The 25,956-nt window shown below is 40.4% G+C and overlaps 1 protein-coding gene across 1 annotated transcript; it reads right to left on the bottom strand.

Annotated features, from left to right (window-relative positions):
* Positions 1 to 19,018: 19,018 nt before the first annotated feature.
* Positions 19,019 to 23,637, bottom strand: LOC130172457 (uncharacterized protein C1orf232). Its single transcript, XM_056381202.1, has 4 exons — positions 23,233 to 23,637; positions 21,500 to 21,577; positions 21,139 to 21,245; positions 19,019 to 20,278 (listed from the first exon to the last, which is right to left on the bottom strand). Exons 1-4 carry the CDS (start codon positions 23,311 to 23,313, stop codon positions 19,909 to 19,911), a joined length of 636 nt encoding a protein of 211 aa, XP_056237177.1. The 5' UTR covers positions 23,314 to 23,637; the 3' UTR covers positions 19,019 to 19,908.
* Between the last annotated feature and the right edge of the window lie 2,319 nt (positions 23,638 to 25,956).

Here is a 25,956-nt window from a genome sequence, read left to right as displayed (position 1 = left end):
CTTGTATATATTTTCTTGTATTGTAACTGCAAAGACAGCAGTCTGTGAAGATTAGTTGCAGTTTGAAGTAATTTTGAACAACCTACCGGTGGGAATAAATTAAATATTCAGCGTTCTTGTATGAAAGCAAGAGGCCGCGCTTTCTACTCTAGGGGGGTGTGCTCCTAAAATGCACCATCCACTTTACCCATCACTGCAATGTTGGTTTGTCAGTGAACCAAGTTGTTGCCGTTCTCTTTGCTAAAGCAAAATGGGGAAACTCAGCGAGCTGTGTTGGATAGTGTTGACTCATGTCACCAAAACATCTTGTCATGCAGTTACAATAGCAGCTTGTAAAAAAAAAAAATAAAAGCTCTCATAGGGCAGCCCTCGTGTAATATTGGGAATATGGGAGGCAGCTAAGTTCTTGAGCCGAGAGCCAGAGGTCACCAGGACCAGTTTGATCTGATATAGACGCAGACTGATTCACGTCTGACTAAAATAAAAATCTTCTTAACTGAGTCCAAAGAATGACTGGAATGATCCAACACAGCAGCGGTCCAATCAATTATGTAACGCTCTTCCAAAATCCAACAGCTGGCTTACATCTGGGAATGCAACCTATTCAAAATTAAATGATAACTGTTGTTGTAGCTCCACGTTGTCCTCTAACACTACAAGGCCATTTTAAATCTAATAATAATTAATAAATTCCAGATTCACCTCTCAGTGAGTGCCAAACTTGTCCCTCTGGATGGCTGAAATCTTAAACCAACGTAGGCAGGAGGTGGTGGTGGTAGTGGTGGTGGTGTTGGGGGTCTGCTTTGGTGTACCTCCACCTCCGTAACAAAAACCATCCCTGAGCTGAAGGTATCCTATAGCTACGTCAGGTCGTAAATCAGAGGAATGGCCCTTTTCATTCCCCTCTCTCATGCGTGACCTCTGCTTCCCGGGGGGTCAGGGAGATGGGCTGAGCCTCGGCCCTGTGGGAAACCTGACCAGGAGCCACCGACCCTCTTCAAATAACCATCTGACGTCAGGAGGGACTGCAGCAGAACAACGGCAGGGCTGCCGGAGGGGCTCTGGTTAAACCCCAACTGAAACTTACAGGAAGAGGAGACAAGAGTTTTATGTGTTTTCTTTTCAGTGTGCAGAAAGGTCAGTTGACCCTCATTGTTGAACAAGGGCAGGACTGACTGCGGCTGGGCTGAGCCGAAACTGAATATTGAGCACTTATTGTTCTGTTCAGAGAGTATTATAGCGAATTTCAGCAATTACAACCAGCAGTTTCCTGGTGAAGGTGTCATTAAGCATTATTGATCCCTTGGCGCTTTGTCAAAGACTCGTGTGACTGTGAGACTGTGTGAACAAACCAATGAAGAGATATGTTTTTACATCCAGACCGACAGTGTTGCAGGCCATTTCCTTTCTCTTTGAACCAGCACTGGTAATACTTGTGGTATTTTCAACCCTAACTGTTCTCCCAATCACTGTCTTTGATGGTTGAAGTGCTACATTTATTAACGGCAGTGGTTTAGACAGCGCAAGCAGTTTGGTTAAGGTTAGGGAAGGATCATGGTTTTTGATCTTTCCCTAACCTTAACCAAGTGCTGTGAGTACCTAAACATAACCATACAAAAGTTTAATGATGCTGTAGTCACTACAAGTGGATATTGTGCTGCACCATCAGATATTTTGATGAAAAAAACACATGTTGTACATTTTACTGATATCTATGTGTATCAATATACTTTATAAGTAAATTAACAATATCGCATATTAAACAGTCCAATATAACTCTGGGAATTGAGAGCAGTACGTTTGCCTGTTACAGTAACATTAAAATAGATATAACTGTACTTTTTTCCTCTGGAATATAATTTCTGTAAAATTAGTTTCTTAGTTAATGTCCAAAAAAGTCCCATTACTGTGCTAAACACTGTTCCCTGTTATTGTAGTGCTCTCTGTACTGTCACTCACATAGAGAAGAGGCAGAAGAAATATGAGATTTATCATAAACATTATAAACCCCCCACCCCCCCAACCCCAGCACCTTTTGGGAAGCCACTTCTGTATAGCATGATAGCGTGATCACCCAAAGACCTTTATTTGTTTTGGCAGGACAGAGAGAAATTAATGTTCTTTGTTGTGACAAGTGCAGTGTTTTCGATGGAGGCTGTGTGGTCGAGAGTTCAGCAGATCTGGGCCGAACACTGGCAGCAAATAATCCTCAGTGTTTGTTTTCACCTGCTAGCACTGCAGATTAGTTTTGCTGTGAGAAAGAGGGAAATTCTCACTGGGAAGCAAAAACATTCAGACACTGTAGCTGTCTACATACTGTGAAATCATTGCCATTTGGTGAATGATAAGAAAAGAATAAACTAGCAAAGATCTTGAGGTGAATGGTTTAGTTTTATTTTGAAGAGCGTTAGAGAAGCTGTATGGAAAAAATGTGAACACAACACATGAACACAAACCTGATTATTATGGCCTATTTGCGCTATCATTAGTACCTGTTACTAATAGCAACTGAGCTGCTAATGGTCAGCCACTGATTTACCTCCTCTTCTGTCTCTTTACTGTTGATACTTTATTAGCTGTTTTTCTCTTTGATTACAAATACTATATATAGGCATAAACATATCAATATTGTTTTGGCAGCATACCGCACAACAAGCCAGAGTTGTTTCTCTCGCTGTCAGATATAGCATTGTGAGCATTAGCATACCCTTAGTGTTTATTCATTCAAATGCAGATATGATCAGTGAAGATGTTTGCAAGTCACTTCGAGAGCAGACGCTGTGAGAGCAGATGTTCCTCAAAACAGGAAGTAAACAAGACTATAATAAAACTACAGAGGTAAATCAAAAATATTTGGTTAGCCACATGACATCTTTGACCAGTTGCAGATGATGTTGGTGAACAGAGCGGTAAGCCTGCCCAGCGATCAAAGCCGGGTTCATCCTGACACTCTGACTGTGAGAAGACAACAAATTTAATTTGTTCTGATGATGTTTACAAGCTTCCTTACATCCATTTTTAAGATTAATGGTGAGATATAGTTTGTGAAGTTACACAAATCTGTCTTGATTGTAGTTTTTATCCAATCTCCCAATATATTTTCTGCAAGTTATTAATTAACTTTGATACATACCGTGCATTTTGATGCAAATACCTGATATGTGTGTAAGCATGACAAGACACTAAAAGACCTGAGGACCAAGGAAAGTATTAAGTTGAAAAATTATAGTAAAAAGTATAGTAGTTTTATATCTGAATGTATCCTGCATCAATTACAGTAACATCTTGCAATGTGTTTTTCGCTGTGAGCTCATTTTAGGCCACTGGGTAGTGAGAAAGCAGCGTAATCACACAGTCAGGACTATTCCGAGTCCTGTGGGAACAGGAAAACACCAGGTCGACAGCTGGCCCTCCCTTCTCTGCTGTATCCATGAAAACATTCATCTACATTTCTCGAGCTCTGATATTCAACTCCAATGGGGGCACAGAGTTCAAACTCCCCGATACAGTCTTTTTACTGGTCGCTTTATTGCACCCCTATGGTTTTCCTTTACTGGCTTTCACTTTCAGTTCTTGATGTTTTCACCAAACAGGGTAAAAACGTCTCCTGGGACCATATGTTCACAATATGGTCGGGTAGAACCAATGACTGGCCCTTTTTAGATGCTGGCTTTGATGTGTTCCACACTCAGTTAAATTTGTTTGGGAAGAAGTCAATGTAAAAAGACAAATCATCTGACACTTCAGATAGTCTGAATCAAGATAGTCTTCACACAAGACTGCGGTGATCAAGTCCTCCAACCTTGTAGTTTTACCTTCAGGCCAACAGAGCAGAGGTTTGCAGTCCTCATTGGTTTGGAGGAAGCAGCTGTACAAGTATAATATATACAGGTATAGTTCACTCTGACAACTGTGCTTTGTATCAAGGGTACTTTGGGAGTGTTGGCTAATGTTGCTGCTAGGGATCAAACCGGCAACCTTTCTACTGGAGCTGACTTCCATTAAACACCTGGCAATAGAGAGAGAGATATATTATCAATAAGCGCTGAATTGGATGCATGAGGATGACCTGCATGCAACATTTTCTTAAAGGGTCTGAGTACTTCTATCAATGTGATGTTTCGGTTTTTCCTTTTTCAAAAATTTGCAAAAATGTGTATTTATGTGGTATTGACTGTAGATTGATGAGGGGAAAATAAAGAATTTAAACGATCTTAGCAAAAGGCTGCGACATAACAAAATGTGAAAAAGTGAAGGGGTCTCAATACTTTCTGAATGCGCTGTATGTGGAAATAAAAATGTAATTTGCTTTTAGTAGTTTCTTGATTGATGCTATACTATTTCTCAATGAAGAATCATAGGACACAAAATCTTAAATCTTAAGTTCCATCCCCAATATTTTGGTATCTACACAGTATTGATCACAGACCAATCAGCTGCTGGGACAGTGAAACTTGCATACCTCAATTTTATTTTATTTCTGACTACTACTGTATATCCACATATATCATAGCAACATCAAGTGAAACCCCTCAATCCACACTGCAGTTGCAGGATCTTAAAGTGGTGGTGGACCAGCTTTGATAGGAGTTTTGTCCCTTCAGCCATAGTAGCCCTATATGTTCATATATATATATATATATATATATATATATATATAATATATATATATATATATATATATATATATATATACTCATGTTGTTATGTGTATTTGTATGTTTTTCTTGTAAGACATGAACATGGGCAGATGGTGATGGTTTCTCTCTTGGAACAGTCATGTATCTACTGCACGTTGCTTCATGACAAACTTCATACAAGCTCATGCTATAATATTAGCCACGTAATGTTGAGAGCTAATTTGTTAATATGTCAGAATCTGACTCAACAAAATAATAGTTACGGTATGTAGCTATTTTTAGAGGCAACAACAGTCTTTATGACTTGTTCAGGAGGTCGCGGTGAAAATATTTCACAGACGGATGTCTACAAATGTTCCAGCTTTCCTAATTGTTAAACAAATTAATTTCCGTTTACTGTTTATTTTTTAGACAAAATATTTCTGCCTTAAGCCAAGGTGAAAACCTTCTTGCAGCACAGACAGTCCAGGCTCAGACTGTAGCCTTCAGGCTGTCGAGGCCAGCTAGGTTGCCTCAGCAGTGGCAGACACCATGAGACGCAGGAGAACTGAAAAATGAATCACCGTCTGCTCTTCTTGTCTCTGTCTGTACTGACCCATCGCTAAACTCTGCTAGAAGCTGTAACCCTACGTTGTTTGAAACAATGACTGTCACGAGAACATTTAATCAGCTGTAGCTTTCCTGCTAGCAAGCACACTGATGCTAAACCTGCTGTGACTGAAAAAATCTGTCTGCAGCTGATTTTGTAATATTTACCACTGTGTGGTTTTAAAACAAGTGCATGTGAAACGATCTTAAATAAGAAGTTAATTGCTTCATACCCTTATACAATAATACAGTACAGTAATAGAAAAGCTGTAGAATAAGGACTAACCGATCGAATTACAACGAGGAGCAGGATAGGGCTGCTTACGTTAGCCTGCAATCTAATATAGATAGCAAACTATTTAGCAGTTCGTGCTAATGTTTGTAGCCTACATTATAGCAGACAGACCACTGTATTATCCTTTCTTAACACTGGTATCTCATTGGTATCTCTGTACTTCAGTTTCCTGTCATTTATTGGCTCATATATGTTGATAATTATTTATCAGCCTAGCAGGAATTTACAGGTGGACATATAAGAATGACAGATATTTACATGTGCAGCCCTGCTCAGTTACATGCACGTGAGTTTTGCCTCCACATGTTTGCACACGAGAGGAGCAGCATTAGCTTTCAACGGTTACTCGGTCCATCCTCCCAGGATCTGTCAGGCTCTAGATGAAGAGCGTCTGTCTGCTGCGCGCTCCAGCCTCCACCATCATCAAAGCAGACCAGAGCGTTTGACCTCGCCCTCGTCTCCACCACAGTTCTGGGGTTGGCCTTTCCTAATTTAACCCCAGTCTGGTTGGTTGGGTGAAGGGAAGGCCCATATCCATGGCGCCATGCTGGGCAGGACCTCCCTTGAGGATTCGGCCAATGATAGCCCTCAAAAACCACAGAGGATCCCCTCCTGACATATCATCGTCTGTGGGATCTTATCGTGGAGCACAGGAGAACGCATGTCAGCCACGAGCGGGGCTGGAGGTATCACACTGGTTTGCAACACTTGAACAGTAATTTTTCTTGTTTTTTTTTACTCTTGTACTCTGTTATTATATCATGATTGGACCGCTACAGAAAGTAACCCTCACTCTCCGACACTGATTTCAACCTAAACCAATCATTACCAAAACTCTTTGCCATGTATTTGATTGGTTATCAACAGTTTATCATCATTTACCTTTACAATAACTGTATTAGTACTTACAGCATTACAAGTATAAGTGGCATCTTGTATGTTGGCTTCACTTAAAACAATGTAAAAGACTTGCAATATTTTATAACAATGACCAGCAAGAGTCAGCAACATTTTTAAGTGGGAAATGTAAATTGCTCTAACAAGCTTTTGGAAAAATGTAAGGACTATTTGATGCAAGAATAAACTCACGGTAGTAATCACTTCGGAAGGAAACTATCTACAACGCTGATCATAACTGACAGATGAGGAACTTTAAAACAAATTATCTGTCAACAAATAACATGTGAAATGTGAATGCCTGTTGACCCAGTCTAAAGTCTAATGTGATCTAATGCAGTCTGCTTCCTCTAATTACATTCTTCAGTCCATCAGCAGGAGCTCTCATGACTTATTGCCAAGATCCTGAATTACTGAGCACAGTCCAGTGAGGAATGCAGCTCTGTGACGTACATTCTGCAGAATATTTGAGTTGTGTAAAATGCAGTTTCTGTTAATCATCATTCGCTATTAGGTAGGAAAACTACTATAGCAACCATGTACAGTAGATGTTGTTTTGGTATTTGCAATGCTAATTTTACTAATAGTACTAGTCTTGAAACACAGCTACTAATTAAGAGTAGTGTGAACTGTAGCAGTAATAGCAGCCTTGTCTACATTACACACTGGCTGTGATGTTCAACTTCATGCCAAACAAGCAGGAGAGATCACACAGTGGGGCCTGAAGTCATTCTCTTCTTATGAAAGAAAACATTTGCACAGTAACACAGGGAGGACCCAGCTCTCCTCTGTAAAGCGTTTTGTTCTAAACTGCCTCAGGCGCAGCACAGCAACAACATGAAGCTCTGTAACATCATCAGACAGCCTGAGTGAAGGCCACAGCTGAATTTGGATTGAATTGTCTCAAACATGATACGGCGCTTGTATCCGACACCCAGCTTCGGGGCTGGGTCATGTCCTATGACAGCGGTGTCTCCTCCTGGGGAGTGAGCCAGGCGTCTAACTGACCAATTAGTGTGTCAATCACACAGGTGTAAAGGAACAATTAGTCTCTCCATTAAAGAAGCTCCCCTGGATCCAGAGGTGTTGAATGAAAGGATTAGCCCTGCTTTAATCTCCTTTCATTCTCCACGAGATGTCTCCACCTGTGTGCTGACACAGCGGACACTGAGCACTACCGAGACAAAAGATGAAAGATGGTGATGTAAGAGAGGGAGTTCTTTCCACCAACCGTAGTAATTTGTTTTATTGAAATAGTATTTTTAGCAGTGAGACAACAGGATCATCCAGGTTCTATTGGCAGCAAAATTAATGCTTGATAGAGAGAGTATTTGTGTGTTTATTCATAAATTCATGAGTCTCATCAACCCAAATATGATCTCACTTGACTTACTGATTGCACATGTAGCTCAATATGTCATGAATATCGCATAATCCCATAATACTGCTCTAATGGAACATCAGAAATGGAAGTATTACCCATATCTGCTGTGGGGCCACCCAGCTTCCTAGAATTTTGTTCATTTATTTTTTGTTTTGTACGGTTTGAGAGAAATGTAATTGCTTTCGTACTACACAGCACTTTTTTCATACCACACAGCGGTCGTATGGGGAGGTGACTGGGCTGAATGTTGGGCGTAGAAAGTGCAAAGCTTGGGCACTGGAGACTGAGGTTTGTTTAGGCAACAAAAGCACTTTGGTTAAGTAGGAAAATATTGTTGTTCTGGTTAAATGTTAAAAAAGCCAACATGCTTTGTTATGTGCTTCAACTAGCTTTTGACTTTTTCAGTATTTACCCAGGGACACAATCTTTCCCTGTTGCGACACTGCGGATGCTTAGGCTACATTAAAAACATTCTGCTGATCAAAACCGTAATCCATGTGGCATTACAAATCTTTAAGCATGAATTTGCCGTTGCAGAACAGCTGTATATAGTCTTCGAGGAGACAGGGGCTGTGCAGGCATCAGAATTCATGTTTAAATGAATACATATAAAAATGTTTACTTTGGATTTTCTCATTCTGGTGTTAATTCACAAATCCATGGATCACATTTACCCTAATGTAAGACAGTTGCACTTGATATTGATATGCACGTGTAAGTGGATACGTATGTGTATTGACTTTTACTCATTTGTACTGTGCTTTCGCTTTGTTTTAGACGTTTCTTTTTAAGAGAAGAAATTGGTTGTATTGGCTTACCATGCAGTGGAATAAACAATTAAAAAGGAAGTCTTAATTTTTAACATATTTTAGCAGACTTTGATCTTACAATGTTGAATGTCAGAGAACAGTTATATCATTGTTTTTCAACCTCAAATGTCATTTAGTTGTTTTACATCCACACAAACAAGTCCTCATAAATGTCAACTACACACACACGCAACATCTTTGGGGAACAATAGCTCTACCTCCTGACAGTCTCCATCCCTATCCAATCAAGTGACACTGTCTACCCCACCTCCTCTACACCCAGACGGGCTGTGACACCCCAGATTCCCATGTCAGAAATAGAGATGGACCGAAGGAGCACGAAGTCTCCATGGAGCAGCAACATGCAAAGGAACGTAGGAATTTCTGTTGTGGGGTTGGGGTCGGGGGGGCAAAAGAATGACCAGCCGAAGGAGAGATAGAGGAGGCTTTAATGACATCTTGATGACAGGCTGGACGGGGGTTTGCAGGGCTCCTGCAGGAGCGGAGGAAGAGAGGGATGTAAGACGAGCCATATGGGCTTGTATAGCTGTGAATAGATGTCTGCTCTGTTACACTCCAACCCTGCATGTCTTCATCCCAGCACTGATCATACATGATGAGAGCCAGGAACAGTGTAGTCTCCAGCTGTGCATCACTGTGTAATTTCTGACTTGGCTAGTTATGTGACGGGCCACTGGTTCCTCCAGGGTCCATTTGCTGGGCACGGATGCATGATCGGTGTGCAGTGTTTGATGGTTGTTACTGATGTAGTGGAAAAACCCTGCAAAGAATGATTTTATTTTTTACTTCTTCCTTTCATGGCTTAGAGGAGACGATCCATACCGCTGTCATGTCTGTGCAGTAGATATGAAGCCAAAGCCAGCAGCTTAGCTCAGCTTATCAACACAAGGGGAAACAGCTAGCATGGCTCAGTCTGAAGGTAACAAAATCAGTTAACCAGCTCCTCTAAAGTTCAGTTAACATGGTTTATATTGTTCTTTTTCAATCTATACAAAACCCAAAGTGTACAAACAACAAGTTGTGTCTTTACAGAGGGGTATGTGCCTAATAATTTGTTGCCTGGGATTAGTGACTTACAGAAATCCCTGCTAAGTTAATCAACTGGATTTTTACTAGTGTTGCACAATAAATCGAAATATAGTCGAAATCAAAATATGGCCAGGTGGAATATCCAAAATCACAGTAGCTGCAAAAAATCACAGGAGCTACAATTAATTTTTTTGATAAAGGTTAAATGTGTCACAACATTGTTGTGCATTGTTAGCACCATAAGCATTGTGACGCCACAGAGACAGCCTGGCCTTGTTTTTCGAGCGTATTGGGGCCTTGAGAGAAAATCCACAGGATTTGCTGTTGTGCTCATGAAGAAGTTTCGCTGCTTATCAAAAGATCCGAGGACAAAACGTCTAAAAATATGAACCAGTATATCCAATTTCCTTCTAAATATCCTGCTACATGGATAAGAGAGAAGGGCACTTGGATCAATAAAACTATAGTACATTAGACAAGACAAACTGGTTGTTTTTTTTTTTTGTTTTTTTTTTTTGCTCTTTTATAGTTGAAAATTTCCTTTTTACTGATACATTTTTTGCGTGCCTTCTCAGTGTCTTGCTTGAGTCGGCTAGTTCACACGGTGAGCTCTGTGTGTTTCTCTGTGTGTGTGTGTGTGTGTGTGTGTGTGTGTGTGTGTGTGTGTGTGTGTGTGTGTGTGTATTTAGGCTTAGAGGTTGTAGCTGCAGGTCGGCAGCAAAAGCAAAGAACAACAACCCCAAACAGCTGCAGAAACAGTAACTTGAGCCTGACAGAGACTCTGTCGAAGGCTAAAGAATCGATTAGCATTCCAGCGACCACAATACCCAAATATGCACAGTAAAGATATCGCACACGCTTGTCCAGTTGACCACAATAACCAGCGGTCCAACACAACAACCTGACAGTCCAGCTTTGAACAGCAGCATGATTGATGAAGAACTGTAACCCTCTGGCATATCGACCCCTTAAAAATAACTCCACAAACTATAATTTCTGAGTCAGAAACATCTCAGCTGTGCAGTTATATTTTCTATGTCATGTATGGAAATACCAAGGCTCATGTTCTACAGGCTCAGCGCTCCTCTCGGTAGGTGGCCCCTGATCTGCGGAAATAATCAATACAACCAACAAATACTGACATGAATCAAGAAAAAAAAAAGCAACACATATTGACTGAAAATGTATTGACTTGTGGTCACCGGACGATCCTTTACGCCCTGAGCTCTTGTTAGAGAGTCAATGACTGTAAAAAAATCTATCTATTTACAGCAGACAGAGACAGACCTACATTTGGAAATAGGTGATCAGATTTCAGCAGAGATAGAGATGGATGATGGGTGGCCGGGGCATATGTGTGTGTTTCAGTGTTTGCGTGCCTGTGCCTGTGTGTATTTATGTTTTTTGGTGGGTTGCAGTGTGGCTGGGGGGGGGGGGATTACAACTCTGCTGGGAAAAACAGGGGGTATGGAGGGGGCAGGTTTTCTTTTCTAAAGGGGGAGGGGGGTCCCAAATCCATTCCTAAAGAGCCATGAGATTACAAACATGAGATTGAGCCTGCAGATTACAGGGATGAAACGTACTGTGAGAAACTCTGTAATGTGAGGTGAGGGACGGAGGATTATGGTTCTCTAAATAACTCACCTTCCCGCCTCACTTTTCTCCATTAAAACACTATAATACCTTTCAGAGTGGCGCTACGGTGCCATGACTGTTAGAAAATTAGCACCACTCTAAAAAGTAAAGGAGACCGTGATGTTATTAATACTCTGTGGCAAGTTATATAAGATGTTACAGGAGTAAATCCTAATGATTTTCACTTCAGCATCATTCATGTTCATTCATCATTAGGAACCATTTCAAGCTATTCATTTCCCCAAACACTAACATCTGAGGATTAATGATCCTGTGTGAATATTAAGTGAGATGAACGTAGTTAAAATGAAGAAAAAATGAAAATTTCTGTGAACTTTTTAAAATCCAACCCTCTAATATTCTTTAACAGGCGTCTGCGCATTATCACTTGAGGATTAACAAGGCTACAGGTTGCAAGACAGAGGTCATAATAACCCTGCAGAAAGTTAGACCTACTTCAGAAATCAAGTCGCCTCCTTCTTATCTCTGCAGAGTTACTGCAAACAGTTGAGATTAACTCTGCCGAACTGCTTTGGCTACATGTTTGCTTTGGGGAATCTCCTGCTTTCAGCTGATAAAACTGACTGATGTCTGGTGCAAAGTTACAGCTAATCTCTCACACTCCTCTGCCTGAAAATGACCTCCACGTCGTAACTCTGAAATGTCCAATCAGTAAATTATCACCACATAACCACATTTGGGAAGTTATAAACAAGAGGGACCATTAGAGAGCAGATGAGCAGCCTCTGAGGACGTTTCATACTGTGTGCCATCTGGGTCAGATTTCATGTTAAATCTACCAGGAGTATTGTTACACAATGCAAATTGATACTGCTTTAAAATGATGAATTTAGCACTGCTGTAGAAATGAAATTAATCTTTGAATGTAAAATCAATAATAAACTATTGCAAAGGGCCATGTTAAAGATGCTCAGTGGAGCTTTTGCTGACGAGAAAAATCATGTTTACATTCACAGTTTCTCATCAAAACTCATTATGTGTATCTTTGAAACATACATTTTCTCCATCCATGTTTAACAGCTAGCAGTCTTTTCTTCCTGACCTTTGTCAGAACCATGCTTAAAAACATTATATATATTTGTATGTCGCGTACAGCCTTCAAGGAGAAAAACGGATGTTTGTTGTGTCGACTGTAGTCCAGCGTATTACATTTCAGATGCTGACTCTCAGCTTTAATCTGAGGCTATTTATACCCACATAAAGATGCAAAGTGTCAGAACTGTGGCCTTTTTTTGTTACATACTCCTTCAATTTCAGGAGTGCATTTGTAAATGTAATAAAGTTATCTTACAGACTGCCTGAAGTTTATCACCCACAGACCTCCTCCCTGGCCTTGTATACAGCCATCTTTACTTCTTGCTTTCGCTTTATTCTGGTCATTAGCAAGTGAACAGGCTCAGCTGAACTCAGATAAACCCTAAAAACATCTTAGTTGATTTATTTGTACATCTACAATCATTGTCCTGGTGCATTGTCTTAAAAATAGGAAGCTATGTATTGTATATAAATAAGGGATACACTGTTCACCGAATAAGAATGGCACCCTTAAGAGTCAGGCCTTTGCTGAGTGGGAGACAAAACAACAGCGTTTTCAGTCTGTACTATATATATCTATGTGCGTTCATGCTTTCCTCTGACTAGTTTCCACATCTTTGCCTCAAGCAGGTGTGGCAGTTGGAGGTAAGTATCATACAGTGTGTTTATGTGTGTGTGAACATCTTTGCTCCCGCAGGTTGGCTTTCCAGATGGGACTGTGTGTGTGTGTGTGTGTGTGTGTGTGTGTGTGTGTGTGTGAGTCACCATGTCTGCTGAGACGTCCACCGCAGCGTCGTCATACCTGAGTGCTACCAGACATGTCTGTCTGTCTGTGAGGGCTTTCATGTAAGAAATGTGTGTGTGTGTGAGGCTCAAAGTCAAATATCACCTTTCCTATTTTGCTTTTACAACCCGTGTTCCATGATTTCACCTGTAAATGTTTTCTCTCAGACTAACTTCTGATCTCAGACAAAACAAGCTGGGGGCCGACAATGAAGAGACAACACCTGATTTTTTTTTTCAGTGACTAACACCATTTCATAAACATAACAACCTTGCGACCCTGAGCTGTAATCTTGAAGACAAACTTCCCAAAATCTTGACTTCATAGTCCGCTCACTTTGGCTGCATAATTTACGTCTTGTGTTGGTCGAGGGGAATCACAAAAGGCAACTTCGACTTACAACATAATCACATGGTTGTTTGACTCAAAGTCATCATACGCCACTGTGTCTCTAAAATAGTCCCACTGACCTCATGTAATGTTTTTTCTTTCATTTCTTCAGCATACCAATCGACAAACAAATGAGCTCTGTGGAAAACCAGATTTCCCTCAAAGGATTGAGAAAGCATCGGCATATAATACAAATCTGATTTCATTTTCTTTCAGCTTGTCTAAACTTATTTTAAGCTTGCACTTAACTTGAAATGATGTGATATAAAAAGCTCTATTCGGAGCCTCTACACCTTTACAGCATCAACTTGTGATCATAATTACCATGTATTATTGCCATACATCATCATAATTACAAAGGTAATGCCACCACAAAAGACAATTCTGGATATAAACAGAAATAACTTGTTATCTTCTCTAACCGTCTCCCGTCCAGATGGTCCAACAGAGAGAAAGGGGAAAGCATTGTGGGCTTTGTGCAACAATTTTTTTTTTAAGTAATTACAGTGTGTGGAACAGAGCCCAGGGCAAGGTGTAAAGCAGGTTAGTCATCACTGTTCATCAGCAGGAAAAAATAAGAAAAGTACCAGGTCTGAATGATGTCTTGGTGTTGGAGGGGGGCGGGGAAAATGTTCCACTGGGAGCCAAAAGTGAGCCAACTGGCAAAGGACCTCTGGGACACAGAGACGGGGCGATGTACACATCTGTTTGAAAACACTACAAGTGATAGAAGATTTAATTTCTTTGTTTAATTCCATGTTTGTGGTTTGATCCACGGCTCTCCCTTGTAACATATCAAACGTGTCCTTGACTCTGAATCCAAAAATTGCTCTTGATGTGCGTGTATGAAGGGGAAGAATGTAAGTCGCTGTTGCATCTGTCAAACCAATGTAATGTAACAGGAGCGAGATGTCAAATAAGCACAGCTTGTCCCCGCCCACGCAGTCCTGAGATGAGGTATATTCAGGCAGATTAAGTGAAAACACCTGTGGGGGTGTATCAGAGGTTTTAAAGAAAGAACACTTGACACAAAATAAAGACTGACTCTAAATTCAATTTGGCCTGGATACGTGATTTTTTAAAGATGGTGGAGAATGATGAGAAAGTTTCTGAGTTGGTTCCTGATTTTACTTGACTTTTTATTTACTTGTATTTAAAAAAACATAAAAAGAAGCCCTTTTGAAGAAAACCTTGTGTGACATTTACTCACTGAAAAAGGGCAAGAAGTAATGTGAACTGTGAATGCATACATTATGCATGGTAAGGTAAATGTAACTGAATCATCCCGTTTTAATTGTGCCATCACAGCATAACTATATAATTTAATGCTGCACTAATCAATATTTTCATATTAGTCCCATAGATAATTATTACCCAGCTCTGCTGTTCCCCTCAGCTCTACGGAGAATTTTATCATCTTTCAGCTCATTGTTTTAGTTTTATGGTCCACAACTTTACTGTCTTGGCTCAGTCACAGCGCTCTCTCAACCTGGTTTCCAGCCGCAGACATCTGTCGTCAGTGAAGAAAAAAAAAACAATTGACCAGCGCTAAATGGCACACAGACAAAGTTAGCCCTTAGCTGGGGAATGTAGTGGAGCATTTAGCAGCTAAAGAGCCTGAGATTTCCCTCAGGAGATGGTGAAGACCATAACAGAGCAAAAAGACAGGGAATGTTGTGTTTACATTCATGCTGCAGAAAAACACAATTTCTGTATGCTAAATGCACTGAATGCTAATGCTTCTCTGTGTCTGCTGTGTGTGTAAATAGGCCACTGTTCAACTTGTACTATTTTGTTCACAGCTCAGCCCACTGCCCCCAAGTGGCAAAAATATAGGCTACTGCTGCTTAGATTTGTTGGGTAAAAAACCTAATATCTGCTGAGGTAAAGGTAGAACTAATGACTTACAAGTATGTGAAAAACCTGCTGAGAGTACTTGTATTTAATTCTATTATATCTCCACTTAGGAACTAAATAAAAATAATAATTTTCCTTTTGCAACATACGCTGTTTGTTTTGTTTTTAGCTCCCTGAGAAACATTTTAAAATGGAACTCAAGACATGATAGACTCTTCATCTATCCTCTTTTGTGTCTCCGCAGTAACACCACAGTCTCCCATTGCACAAACTGCCAACCATCACTGTTCAGTTTTCTGATGCTTTCATGCTCTACAAACCCCATTTCCACTGAGTGTCGTTCACTCTGTGTCATAAAACTGCAATATGGATCTCAGAGCTGCACACAAGCATCAAATAGTCAGCAGCATCCAGCAGCTTTCAACCAGACAAACCACTCTTGTGATCCCCTCAGATTCAGATTCAGATGAGATTTTGTGGAGTGAAATTTCTTTTCTGGGTTTGTTTTTTTTTATGGTCCCTGACACAGAAAATGGGAGAGTTACATAAATATGTCCAAGAAGCTGAACACCGCACTGTGATCTATTCTGAGTCAAACTGATGCTGACAACTGTGGAAGTCTGGACAAAACTATTGGGGCTCAAAGTGAAACTCAGTAAGTCTCAGTATGATGACAGCCGGAAATCTGACTGATGCTTGAAACACACATACATTTTGGAGACCAGTGAGCTAAAAAAAACATGAACTTGAGCTATGGGTGCATTTGGTCACGTAATTTTCACCTTTTATAAGGGTGTATTGTCAAATTTAAATGGAAATATCATCAAAGGCCCCTAAATTGAAAAGGAAGGAGTATTGTATCAGAGGAAACGTGGAACAGTAACAGAGGAAGTGGGTGTAGATCAGGGAAAACAGGAAGTAAAAGACGAGACGGAAATGAGAAATCAGAGAGGAAATTTGAGGTATTATCGACAGGGAATATGATCAAGTCTTTAGCCCAGTTATAAAACATGAGTTTGGTGCGAATGTCATACAGATGTGGGCAGTAACACAAACAATTCAGGGGTAAAGGGAGCCCCCTGCTGGTTAGAGGACCTACAGACATTAAATTCATGCTGCTGGATTATTTTGCTTTAAATTTTGGATTGCAGAGCGAGAATTAAAAAAGAAAAAAAAAAAAGTATGTTATAACCTCTCAACACAATTATGGCCAAACCAGACAGCACACAAAGTAAGGCAAGAATAGAGCTTTACAACTCAGACGAGGTGGATATGGAGGCCTGAACCAAGCCCTACAAAAGGGTCAGGAAGACCCTTATACAACAATGTTGTGTATCATCAGACCCAGGATTTCACCCTACAATACCAAAACAATCCAAGTTATCCAAAATGAAGCCTGAATACAGGACTTACAATGACCTACATCCCAGATCAAAATAAAGTAGCTTCAAAATAACAAAACTGACTTTGTGCATGCTGAAAACTGTGCTGCTGGCTTGAAATGGTATGAAGAAGCAGTTGAAGTAGTATTGAAATATGGGGGAAGAAAAGAAAAAGGGATGAAGAATGCAATCTATTGTATGAGCAGTGAGAAAAGGTGTGCCAAGTTGAAGTACACACAGAAAAACTGAGCTGCATTGCTTCACGCGTAGCCTGAGCCACACTGCATTGCTTCATGAATGGCCTGAAATATGCATGAAACTTGAACTGAGATTAAAGAAAAAATACATGAAGGTTGTGAAAAAGTTGAATCGAGGTGTGAAAATCTTTACTTTTTGTGACCTTTTTTAAAATTGAAATGAATTTTTTTTTTAAAGGAAACTGAGAATGTGTGTAGGAAGAGGCTAAATGACACTGAGTTTGAAAGTTTCTGTCTTAGTAAATTCCCTGACAGCTAAACTACATTGCTTTAGGAATAGACGGAGCTAAACTGCAATGATGGTGCTTTGGGCAGTTATGGCGGTACCAGGTTGCTTGTATGTTTGTGTCTTTGTGCATCTCTGTACATGTGTCTGTTTATCTGTCTGCTTATGTGTGTGTGCAAGTCTAATCAGCTGCTCTTGATCAGTTGTGTGTGCCCAGCTGCAGTTAATGGTTGACATAGTGATGGTAACTCCTGGTTAAAACAGGGATTATGGTGAGGCACACCTCTCAAACTCTGGCTTGCCAATCAAAGACTGCCCTAAATCTAGAAACAAGAGAGATCTACCAGCATCGTAAACCAGCAGGAAGGTGAAGCGGTGGTGACACTCTACCTTTTGAAGAGGTTGTGAGGTCCGATCGTCTGTCCATTCCTGGATTATTTATATTCTTTTAGTCCGCAAGTGTCCACAGAAAAAGGAAAAAGTGTTCCAGGTTATGAATAGGGTCATGTGAAGTCCATCGCAGACTGTCTGGCTTGTGAAGGTGGATCGGGTGTGTCATCTTCTTTTTCAACATTGAACTCTGTCTTAAATTGGTAAGGCAGTACTGATGCGATTCTTCCTCTTCTTCATTGGAGTTTAATGGCAGTTGGTATCCATTATGTTGCATTACTGCCTCTGGTTTTGCCCATCCATTACAATCTTGTAATTAGTCCAGTTTCTTTCAAAAACTTAAATAAACATTTCGTATCTCCACACTCAAGCACATCACTGTAGACCTGTTAACATTTCTCTTCTCTCCTCTTCATATTTCCTACATGAAATCAAGACATGCTCCACTGTTTACTGATTACAATGACTAGTTGGATGTTTCTAACCAGTACTTGAAGGTACCGGTGGTAGTAGCAGTAGCAGTAGCAGTACCGGCACTTCTTTATGTTACTTTTTAGTACCTTTAGTTGCATACCGGCACTTTTCACTAGCTGCTGGTCCTCTTCTGCCCTCTCCATTTCAGGTTCACGGCAATTCGTATTGACCACGGTGTAGTCCACGTGATACGCAGGTATATGCCGTATAGCCACTAAGAAAGCTCGAGAATTTCCGTATAACCACTTAAAAATGCCCGAGTATACGTAACAATATAGTTTTGTGACAGTGCACTTGGTGGGTACCGGCACTGTTTTCCCACTTCAAGCACTGTTTTCAAACAAAGTGTAGCAACGCTATCGTCACAGCCACAACTGTTTGTTTACAGCTGCACGCGACCGCGAGACACGGCCAGAACTAGTTGCCAGCAAACTGGCATGTTTGTAATCCCTGTTGAATGTGGATGGATTACTGATTGGCATATAGACACCGTCGGATAAATTTGTGAACGACAGGTTCAATTAGAAGAGAGAGAGATTAGAGATATAGAGATTATGACAAAAAAAATCTTTCACAGCAATCACACCTAATAATAAAGAAAAACATTTTTTTGGACCTGACAATATATAGTGGGGTTGCCTTTGCAGCAATCCCACCTAATTAGATGAGGAAAGCCAGAAACAGACCTGGAAAATGGCATTCATTCTATGTTTTTTTTTGCTGTGTACTTTTTAACTTCAGTCATATCTTTTCTCTGAGCTAAGTCTTTTGATAATTCCTCATGCTGACATATTGAAATTTTATCTAGGCTCCATTGCAGCTTGTCTTCTTTGCCTCAAACAGGTCAAAGCTTCGCAAATAGTCTTGGCACATTTCTGGCTGAAGAAAGAAAAATTACAGCCAGTCATTCATGCTTTGTCAAATCTTTAGGTGCAATAGTCTTTATTAGAGCATACCAGAAAACAAAACAAACATACAACAAAGCAAAACCAAGATCAGAGAGAAAATAATATTTATATATTAAAATAATATTTCATGTCACAAAATTAGGAATGTTTAAAACACACTTTGCACATTTCAGTCTCAACCAATTCAAGTCAGTTGTCATTATCTCACCACACACGTTCATATATTCCACATTTCATATCATTGTGCAGCACATTTTCCACTCCTGCTGTCTGAGGGAAACAAAAGTGTTTTGTAAATAAATGCTTACAGAATATTATGTCATAGTTATGTTGCACTGCCAAATCTCTGAGCTGTAATCCCCTGCCCTCTGAACAGGTAAAGTGAGATAATCCTCAACTAATCCAGCTATCACTGCCTTTAATCTCTTAATCCAGTTTTTGCTAAACTACAGATTATATTAAATTTGCTGACAGGTGTGAAGGCCCCTTTCTAGATAGATATCACCATACAATCCCAAAAACACCAAACGTCACTGTGTAGCCTATTTCAGGTCCAACACTGAATACAAAAACATATTTCAAGATTATTTTCTATTCATTTCCTGATAGTATTTGGCCCTAAAAAAGGGTTGTGGGAAAGTAAAGATTTATTGTAATTTTTTGCATTCCTTGTGATATGGTTGTTAAAAATAATTTCTGGGAGATGGAGCAGTTTAGTAGTTCAGAACCCCAAAATAAGGGACTTCTACAGTAGCTGTATAGTTCAGTTACAGGACATATTGTGTAAAATATACCCTGCTCTACATCTTCCTCCACAATCCAACATCTAACCCCCTCCACCGGCCACATATCATTTGTCTTCTCCTGATTCCCTCTTCATCAGCAGCTAGTTGGTCTTGGTCATGCTCTTGGTCTTCAGATCTGCCAGTTTGCTGGTGACAAAGTTCCACTTGAAGGATGCGTCCTCATTTCCTCCACCCAGCGAGACATATTTGGAGAAGCTGTTGTTGCTCCTTCCTCCTCCTCCTCCCCCTCCTCCACTCTCCTCTCCCTCAGTGATCTGCCCATCCTGGTTCTCCTCCCCTCCAGCCTCTGTCACCCCCTCCTCACCTTGGCCTGTTGCCGCCTCGTTCACGGCAGCAGCAGCGGCTGCAGCTTCAGCCTGCTTCTTGGCAGCCCAGTTGGTTGCAAAGCTATCCCAGAATCCTATGCGCCTATTGGGTCGAGGAGGCTCCTCTGGCTTTACTGCAAGTGGACTGAGAATTCAGAGAAAGTAGTGGGATAAAATGTTTGGCTTTGAAACCTGAACATTGAACACACTATATGTACTTAGGACTGCCAAGGATTAGGTTGATACCATTCTCATGACTACAAGATAAATATGAAGCTGGGCCCAGCAGCCGGTTAGCGTAGCTTAGCATAAAGACTGGAAACAGGGGGAAACTGCTAGCCTGGCTATGTAAAAGATAACAGAATCTGTCTACCAGCACCTCTAAATTGAGATATATGGCCGATGTTTCTTGTCTTTATGCTAAGCTAAGCTAACTGGCTGAGTTGCAGCTTCATATTTAGAGTAGAGAGAATGTTGTGAAATTCTTAGGCCTATTTAATTGCTGGCAAAAGAGTGAATAATTGTATTTCCCAAAATGCTTAACTATTGCTCCAAAATGAAGTCATTCTACAAGATTATTTGGGCTTTCTTGTTGTGCTGTATGACCAAAACTCACGAGAAAATGGGCTCAGTAGAATGAAAACCTCCACAGAGGCCAATGTCAAACAATATACACCAGAGAAATCAGAGGAAAAATTCATAGTAAATTATCTGGATCTGCCCCAGAATTAAGTAGGTTCTTCCCCGGCTCATGTCCCATCCCTCCAAGAAGTAAGGTACTTTTGTGTAATCCTGCTGACAAACAAACAAACCAACAAACAGAGAGGGATGAAAGCATAACAACTTTAATGGAGGTAACTATAAAAAACACCCCATTGTTCCACTGATCATCCACTGACCATTTCAGCTGCACAAACCTCACAGATGTTACAAGGTGCAGGAATGAGATGCTTGACCAAGAGGAAAGAGAACAGATGTCAACAAAAGAGGAAGATTTCTACTCACTGGTCAGCAACCGGCGGGCTCTCAGTCTCCTCTAGAAGCTGGTGTTCATCATCTTTGTTAAAGAGAGATGATAGTCTGTTCCAGCTTTTGGTCCCGGCCCCCTGCATCTGGACACACCACCAACCAAACCCACAGGGTCAAAGGTCGAAAGCAGGGATGCATTCAGGTGTTTTCGAAGACTCAGTTGAACATTGATCCTCTGATATTTTTTTTTATTTTTTATTTTTTATTCCTCCTTACTTGCAAAACACTGAAGCTCTAAGGTACAATTTCTGTCACTGAAGTCTCACAGTTAACCACGTTACAATCTGCACTTGTCTTTTAGGGTTCACCTAAAAAGAATGTGTCAATGTTCACATACTTTCTTGGCCAATTGAGAGACAGCGTTGGGCCCTTCCTCCTCCTGCACTGGACTCATTTCATTCTCCACTTCTGTGACCTGCAACAGCAGAGAATAAAACTGGTGATGAAATGGATGCAGACAATGGATTTACAGCACACTGTCAAACGTGACTGCAGATGCACAGGATTTGTGCACATTAGTCGCCATCTAGTGCATACAACGGATATTACAATAGAAAATGTTAACTTGTTGATAACATGAAAGGAGACCTTGTTACTTACAGTATATACAACAAAATTATTATATTATATATGATGAAAGACTTTGTTGTTGTTTTATTTTCTATTTACACTTATAAAACAACAGTATTAATAATAATATTAGAATAGTATTTCCATATCAGTCTATGTTTTGACATAAGGAAAGGTCATAGTGATATACTTTAGTTTTCTCATATTTCCCAAGTACAAGTGGAGTGATGCCGACTCAAATAGCAGCAATGACAACCCTGCACATCCATCTAAATGGAAACTATCTCTGCAAAAACACAAAGTATTCCCTGTTGTCGCTGTAGAGGCCCTGGCATTGTGTGAGACCACAGTGTGAAGCTGTCGGCTGGCTCGTTCGAACACACCCCGCGGCCTTGGCTATCTGTCTCATCCCCCTGTCAGTCAGTCAGTGGAATGCCAACTAATCCCCATGTTCAGCTCCCGTGCAGGATCGAGTTTCTCAGCACTCGAGAGATCTGGGTCAACGCAACACTGTCTGTTTCACTGGCATCAAACGCTGGGTAGAGTACAGGTGCTGTAATGAGGCCATGAAAACCAGTGGTGGGACAAGTACTCATGTAAAACATATTCAAGTAAAATACAACAATTAAACATACTCTATCACACGTAAATTGCTCCATTTATAATCCCACAGCAGAACTTTACTGTTGTAATTGGTATATGACTGATGGGAGTTTTTAACTGCTTTATTTATACAGTTTGATTAGTTTAGTCCAATGGTTCCCATCCATGGGGTCGACCCCCATCCAAAGAGTCACAAGATAAATCTCAGGAGTCATGAAATGATGAAAGGGAGAGAAGAAAAAACAAAGTTCTGATTTTCTTTAGTTTCTCTAATATTTCCCATTTCTTTGGTAAAATGCAGGTTATCTCAAACAATTATTTAAATGAAGCCATCTGAGGAGGTTAGAGGGGAATTTAGTCAAACTGACATCTGCAATATGACAAAAATAGACTGCTTCTTTGTTGGGTTGGGAACCACTGTTTTAAACTTGAGCAATACTTTGAATTACTCTGAGCACAGGTATAAAGAAGCATAAAATGGAAATACAAAAATTCAGGTACCTCTGAATTGTACCAAAGTATAGTAAAAATAAATGTAGTGTACTTTATCCACTGATGAAAACTATGGTTTGTAATATTGCCTCGACGTACAGTACTACAGTAAGTTACAAGTTACTTTGCTGGTGCTACTGGACTCCACTTTGACGCTGGAAGCAGGAAGGTTCACAGTAGATCAAGAGGAAGCACTGTGAGCCAAACTTCTGCCTTAAAGTCCCCTTTACACAGAAAAACAATACAGCTTAGCAAGCTCATCTGAGCCTGTGATAAATAAAAAATGATCAGCAAAACAAAACCTGGTGACTTTCTGACTTCAGTGCCAACAACCGCATCAACTTTCTCATACTTCACCATATGTATATGGATCACTACAGAAGGAGAAAGGTGTTAGTTCTGTACCTCTTCAGCCGTGTCCTCCTCATATTCTGGGTTAAGCGTCTTCAGCACTTTGCTCTTATAAACCTTCCACATGGGATTCATACTTGCACAAATAGGTGCTCAACACTCAGGGCAAGACCTGTGAAGACCTCTCTATGCCTCTGTGGTCCACCCTCCACCAAGTCTCCACTCCCAGCTTCAGCTTCAGTCTCAGTTGGGCCAACTTTGACCTGTTTACCATGTGTAAAGTTCTCAACAGTTCAGTAGCGCAGGGAACCTGTTCAGCACCGAGGCCCGAGCCGGTTCATAGCGTTTCTCTTGGTCAGATTGCGTCTGTCTCGTCAAGCCAACTGGGTTGACAGCTGCTTTCGTCCCTGCAGAGTGCCTGAACAGGTGAAGCTAGGAAGCAGTGCTGCTCATGCATGTGCCCACACAGGTGTACACACACACACACACACACACACACACACACATGCACTCACATTCAGCGTCACTGTTCAGAATCTTACCTTGGTTACCTGGAGACAGGTGTGGATTTCCTCATTCATAATTCAGAGGGTCTCTTTTCCAGAGCCAGAGGTCCATTGTCAGCCAGCATTGGTAGATTGTCTCCTGTAACCCTGATGCGCATGCACGCACACATACACACACACGCACACATGCACAGCACTGACATATTTATGTTGAGAAAGAAAGATTAGCTTGATTATTGTAAACCTGCTGGAGCTCTGCGTTCGAGCCAGTTCATGTTCTCTCATACCTGAAGAGTTAGCAGTTCCCATCAAAGTTGGGTCTCAACTCTTCTTGAGCAAACAGAAAACTACAAAGCAGGAAGGCCTTTTAAATGCTGTATTTTCCTACAAATTCACGATACACACACATTCATGCCTGTAGTTTATTTATGGAAACACACCTAAATACCATCTCAACAAACAATCCACTTATCTTCCACTGTTACCAGGCCCCATCCTCCCCTCTATTCTCATCGGTTCCTTCAGCATATCAGTCGAACACCAATCAGATTTCAGGTGCACCACAAGCTCTTTTTTGTTCTTTTTTGTGACTGGTCTCTTGGCAACCTGAGAAAGCCGGCGAGTGTCGTGTAAATAGAGTGAGATGTATAAAGCTTTGATGACTGATTGGGTTTCATCAACCACCCACCACAATACAGCCGACTACAGAGATACACATTGGTTTGCTAATTCGATTCAAACATGCATGCTAATATCTAGGAAACCACTCAATTGAACATTAACATGTTAACTTGATATGTCTCAATTCTCTCTTTTATTGCAGCAATAATTAGACAATAGAATAATAGAAATAAGGCATCCTTCCACCTGCTATACATTTATGGGAAGCTATCCAGCATAGACTTGATGAAAATCTTGATTATGCACCAGAGAAATTTGATCTAACCTGTCCTACAGCTCTCCTGTTCCTGGTTTTGATTACCATACAGACTTCAACAGTAATGAAGCTGAGAGGTCGGGCAGATCCATAAGATCAACATGAATTATGAATGCAGTTCTATGGACGACACGTCTATGCAGACTGATGGATGTTGGCTATTCGAAGAGCGACCAGTTAGGTTGTGGCCGGAGCAGCTCAGGTTTCAGCCTGGAAAGGACACACCCAAGTATTTATCAGCCTTAACACACCACACCAGGGCAGTCGATTGTTGTGGAGGTGGTGCAGCTTCTTTGATGCACTTCATATCTTTTTTTAAGGTTCAATGAAACTGATTTGAGAGGAATAAAAGTGAAGTTTTAGAGAAGATGGGAGTTTGTTAGTGAACTCGCTGTGAGATGAGGTTGATTAAACATGGTCTCAGTCTGGATTTAAAATACATAGATGGATTTATATATCATGATCTCACAATGATGTATTGAGCTTATAAAATACAAAGCACTGCTAGAGTTTAAACTACCCAGTAGTATATAAAGACACTAAGCTAAGACACACACTTACAGGGGGCATCCTCCTGAGTAATGAGTTTTTGTATTCATACTTTAAATACATTTCAAAGATATATTTTTACTCGAGTGATGTTTTGCATACATTTTTTAGTATGGATTATTTATAAGTTATAGTACAGTTACTTTACTTTACTCAAGTAAAGGAACTGAATTCTGTCTTCACCACTGATTTTAAACATTAGTATATATATTACAACACGTTTTCCTGTTCATAGTCTCTTGACGTATCTTTAGAATATACCAAACTGGTATTTAACATGCCTTATAAAGTGGTTTTATGTTCCTGACCACATTAATCATGGACTTGAATTACTGCCTAAGAGCAAAATAAATAATATAAGATTAAAATTAATTCTGTTTCATTTGAATCTTTTTCTATTTTGTCACTTCATACCAATAAACTAATTTCTAATATGTGTGAATCATCTCTTTGATTTTCCAACTATCTTCCAGTTACACACTGTCTTCTAACCTTGAGGTTGCCACTGCCTCTTTATTTAAATTCCCACTGTGTTCATTTAATTGAAGGTTTGGTTAATTTGATTTATTTTGAAATCCCTGCGAAGACATGATGACATGACATGGTGTGAATGTAAGAGAGATGGACAACAGAGCACAGTGACTTCACTAATCTGAACTCTGCTTTGAACTTCCATGTATTCCTGGTTCTCAGTTATCCATCCTTTTCATTGTCACTACATTTGAACATGAATTACTGACTAGACGTTTCCCAGATAAAAGCAAATACTAAAGAGCAACATACTGT

The sequence above is a fragment of the Seriola aureovittata genome, chromosome 7, assembly GCF_021018895.1.
Source record: "Seriola aureovittata isolate HTS-2021-v1 ecotype China chromosome 7, ASM2101889v1, whole genome shotgun sequence".
Lineage (NCBI taxonomy): Eukaryota > Metazoa > Chordata > Actinopteri > Carangiformes > Carangidae > Seriola > Seriola aureovittata.
Note: the sequence above shows the minus strand (reverse complement) of the source record. Positions and strands in the feature narration are given on the sequence as shown.